At 53.8% G+C, this 4,082-nt stretch overlaps 1 protein-coding gene across 1 annotated transcript in view; it reads right to left on the bottom strand.

Annotated features, from left to right (window-relative positions):
* SLC26A11 (solute carrier family 26 (anion exchanger), member 11) overlaps positions 1-4,082 on the bottom strand; it is a 36,615-nt gene that overhangs the window by 26,506 nt on the left and 6,027 nt on the right. The window contains exons 4-5 of the mRNA XM_011933198.1: positions 3,365-3,477; positions 2,830-2,990 (exon numbers count right to left, since the gene is read on the bottom strand). Coding sequence (XP_011788588.1) covers positions 2,830-2,990; positions 3,365-3,477 — 274 coding nt within the window. The remainder of the gene's footprint in view (positions 1-2,829; positions 2,991-3,364; positions 3,478-4,082) is intronic.

Genomic DNA, 4,082 nt, shown 5'->3' with positions numbered 1-4,082 from the left:
GAGAAAGGAGACGGCAGCCCTACACTGTAAATGTTTCTCAAGTTTCTGTCCATTACGACGTTCTGACATCTTACTTTTCTGGCTGCGGAGAGACTGCCTTCAGGGTTAGGCAAGTCTTAGAGACAACAGCAGCCCCAAGTATGTCTCTGATATGCCAGCTAACCCCTCTGGAGCCATCCTTCCGCCACCTGCCTGGCCTGCACCCCAGGAGGCAAGATTTTTCTGCCTTACGCCTGAAGCCCACCAAAATCCCTCCAACTGCCAGTCCTAAGCTAGTCACCTTTCTTCACCTTGCCTTTATCGTGAAAACCTCAGTAAAGGCTGTGGCCTAAACCACAGCTTTGGCTTCTCCCCCTGGCCACCCTGGTGTCCTCTGACATGGCCCTACATGGCATGCTGTGCCTCCTGTCTCTAGGACCTGGGAGTACAATAAACTGGTTTTCTTCCTGAGCCTTTCTCGGTCTCCCCTTGTGGCCGCACCTGACTCACCATCTCATAAAGTAATACGAAACAAGTTTCTAAGACACATGGGGTCTCTAAGCAGTTCCCAAACTTTGACTTCATTTTTTTTTTTTTGAGACGGAGTCTCGCTCTGTCGCCAGGCTGGAGTGCAGTGGTGCGATCTTGGCTCACTATAACCTTTGCCTCCCGGTTCAAGCGATTCTCCTGCCTCAACCTCCCGAGTAGCTGGGATCACAGGCTCCTGCCACCACATCCAGCTAATTTTTGTATTTTTAGTAGAGACGGGGTTTTGCCATGTTGGTCAAGCTGGTTTCGAACTCCTGACCTCAGGTGATCTGTCTCCCTCAGCCTCCCAAAGTGCTGGGATTATAGGCGTGAGCCACCATGCCCAGCTTCCAAACTCTGACTTCTAAGGTGATCCCATGAATCCCCTGGGCATGCACTGAAGAATACAGATTCTGATTCGGACATCTGGGGTGGGGCCTGAGATCCTGCCTTTCCAGTAAGCTCCAAGGAGATGCCTAGTGCCCAGGCTGCTGGTCCCAGGCCACACTCTGAGTCTCAAGGTTTAAGACAACAAAGCACAGGCCGGGAGCAGTGGCTTAGGCCTGTAATCTCAGCATTCTGGGAGGCCGAGGCGGGCAGATCACTTGAGGTCAGGAGTTCGAGACCAGCCTGGCCAACATGGTGAAACCCCGTTTCTACCAAAAATACAAAAATTAGCCTGGTAAGATAGTGGTGCACGCCTGCTGTCCTGGCTAATTGCGAGGCAAAGGGGGGACAATCGCTTGAAACCAGGAGGCAGGTTGCAGTGAGCCAAGATCACACCATTGCACTACAGCCTGGGCAAAAGAGTGAGACACCATCTCCAAAAAAAAAAAAAGAAGAAGAAGATAACAAAGCGTTTTCACCATTTCACGGACAACTGAACTAAAGCTCAGGAACTTCGGAAGCTACTTTGCAAGTCTGAGCCCAGGCCAGGCTGGGACTGGAAGCTGGACATCTCCACTCTAAACCCAGGGTCCTCTGTACCCTACGAGGCTCTCAGTGTTCACTACGGCCTCAGGTGTGCTGAACAGGATCCAGGGAGAGACCACAGGGAACAGACCAGCCTGGGCAGGAGGAAGTGACTCAAGAACTAAATCCAGCCACCCTCTCTCTCCTACGGTTGTTGGATTTTGCAGCCCCCCAACAGCAAGGCCAAGCTCAGGCTGTTCTGAGCTCAATCTGTCCCCTCAGCTCTGAGAAGGTTCGGAGTCACCCAGGCTTCCTGACTTTCCTGGGTGTGCCTTCCTCTCTGGGCCTCCCTGCCCGGTGCTCAGCCAGGGGACCTGTGCCCATCGTGGATGTACTGAGAAGAGGCTTCCACCTCCCCCAGGGCGGTTCTTCACCTGCTGACAGCCCTGCTGCTCCTCCCACAATGCAGCCCTCACCACCCCTTTCTCAGAGGACCCTTGGTCATCTGTGGCTCAGCCTGCGGCCTCCACCCCGAAGCTGAAGTTGGACCCCAGCAAGTTGCACAATTCAAACAGAGCCTGTTGGTCTCCGTGGAATTTGCTTTCACTCCCCAGAACCGGCCAGTAGACTGGGTTTCTCCACCTCGGCACCACTGACATTTTGGGCCGGATCACTGTTTGCTGTGGAAGCCTGTGTACCGTCAGGGGTTGAGTGGCCTTCCTGGCCTCTCCTCACCAGCTGCCAGCAACTGCCTTGCCCGGTGGTATCCACCAAAAATGTTTCCCAACATTGCCAAATGTCACCGGGGGCAAAACTGCTTCAGGGTGAGAACTACCAGAGCTGGCCCGTTCTCAGCTCTGGCTGTGCGTCAGTTTTCAGCTCTGGCTGCATCGGAACCCACCGAGTTTGGTTCGGAGTTTTAAATGTCCCAGAGTTTGGGTCAGGGGCGGTGGCTCATGCCTGTAATCCCAGCACTTTGGGAGGCCGAGGCGGGCAGATCACTTGAGGTCAGGAGTTTGAGACCAGCATGGTCAACATGGTAAAACTCTGTCTCTACTAAAAATACAAAAATCAGTCAGACGTGGTGGCATGCGCCTGTAATCCCAGCTACTCAGGAGGCTGAGGCAGGAGAATCACATGAACGTGGGAGGCGGAGGTTGCAGTGAGCCAACATCACACCATTGTACTCCAGCCTGGGCGACAGAGCGAAACTCTGTCTCAATCAATCGATCAATCAATCAGTCAATCAATCACATGTCCCCGAGTTTGGTGTGGTGTTTTATATGAACCAATGCTCAAGTTACACCCAGACCAATGACATGAGACTCTCTAGGAGTGGGACTCAGGACTCCCCAAGTGACCCCAACCTGCAGCCAAGGTTGCATACGATGTCAGCCAGAGGTCCCTCACCTGTCGAGGCAGACCAGACCAGCCCGTGGCTGAGCCGCACACCAAGGGGCATCTCAGGATGGACGGGAGGCATGTGGTCCCGCATCAGCTTCAGCACCAGCAGCAGCAGCATGCAGACCAGCCCCAGGACGGCATCACCTACCCTGCGGACAGGCAGAGGACTGGTCACCACCCAGCTTGGCCCAGGCCTCCTGTTGACTCCAGCGTCCTACTGCTGCTTAAGCTGGGAGGCACCAAGAAGCTCCCGGGGGGGGCCAATACCCAGGCTGGCCCCAGAGGACAGTGAGTTTCAAGGCTTAAGGAAATAAATCATTTTCAATATTTTTGCTGTTTCACAGACACTTAACTAAAGCTCAGGATCCTTAGCAAGCTACTCTGCAAGACTAAGCACAGGCTAGGCCGAGATGTTTTCTCCTAAGCCTTATACATCCCTGTTCTACTTCAAAATTCAATTCAAAATTCAGTGTACACAGGCTTGTGCAGGACGGGCAGTGGAGAGGCCTGGGTCACGATGGCGGCGGGGCGACGTGCTCACGTTTTCACTCCCGTAGCTCTCTGGGACTCAAGTCTGTGGCACAGGATCTGCTGAGTGACCACAAGGAACGGGACCAGCCTGAGCAGCTCTCTGCAGGTGGCTCTAGAACAAGTCTGCCAAACCCACAGCCGGTGGGCCCTGCGCAGCCTGGGAGAGTTTTGAATGTGGCCCAACACAAATGTGTAAACTTTCTTAAAATACGAGGAGTTCTTTAAGTGATTTTTTTTTTCTAGCTTATCAGCTATTGTTAGTGTATTTTATCTACAGCCCAAGACAATTCTTCCTGTATGGCCCAGGGAAGCCAAAAGATTGCACACCCTGCTCTAGACATTCTAGAAGGCTTAGGACTAAACAGTCAGTAAGGCCCCTTTTACCTCTGACAGTCCGTGACGTTCTCTAACCGGTCAGGCTCCCTAATCACTGCTCCCCCATCCGGCCGACCCCGGCCCACTGGTGCCTCTGAAGGGTAAGGAACCCACTGGCTTCTAGCTGGGTTCAGCCTCTGGGAAGCTTTGGCAGCAGGTCAGAGGGGAGGGGAAGATGGTCCAGGATCGCCCCCACTCCCTCCAGGCCACAGCACTGGGCAGCCATCTCTACAGCTCCCCCAGATCACTTTCTCCTCCAGTCCCATCTAGCCAGAGAGGTAGAGAGGTACCCTGCCTTCCCGCTGGATGGTCTGGCAGGGAGGTACCCCTCATCAGAGGGTTTTTTTTTTTTT

This window comes from Colobus angolensis, unplaced genomic scaffold (assembly GCF_000951035.1).
Source record: "Colobus angolensis palliatus isolate OR3802 unplaced genomic scaffold, Cang.pa_1.0 Scaffold1, whole genome shotgun sequence".
In the NCBI taxonomy this organism is placed as follows: Eukaryota; Metazoa; Chordata; class Mammalia; order Primates; family Cercopithecidae; genus Colobus; species Colobus angolensis.
The sequence above is the reverse complement of the archived record's forward strand: the minus strand, read 5'-3'. Positions and strand labels throughout refer to the sequence as shown.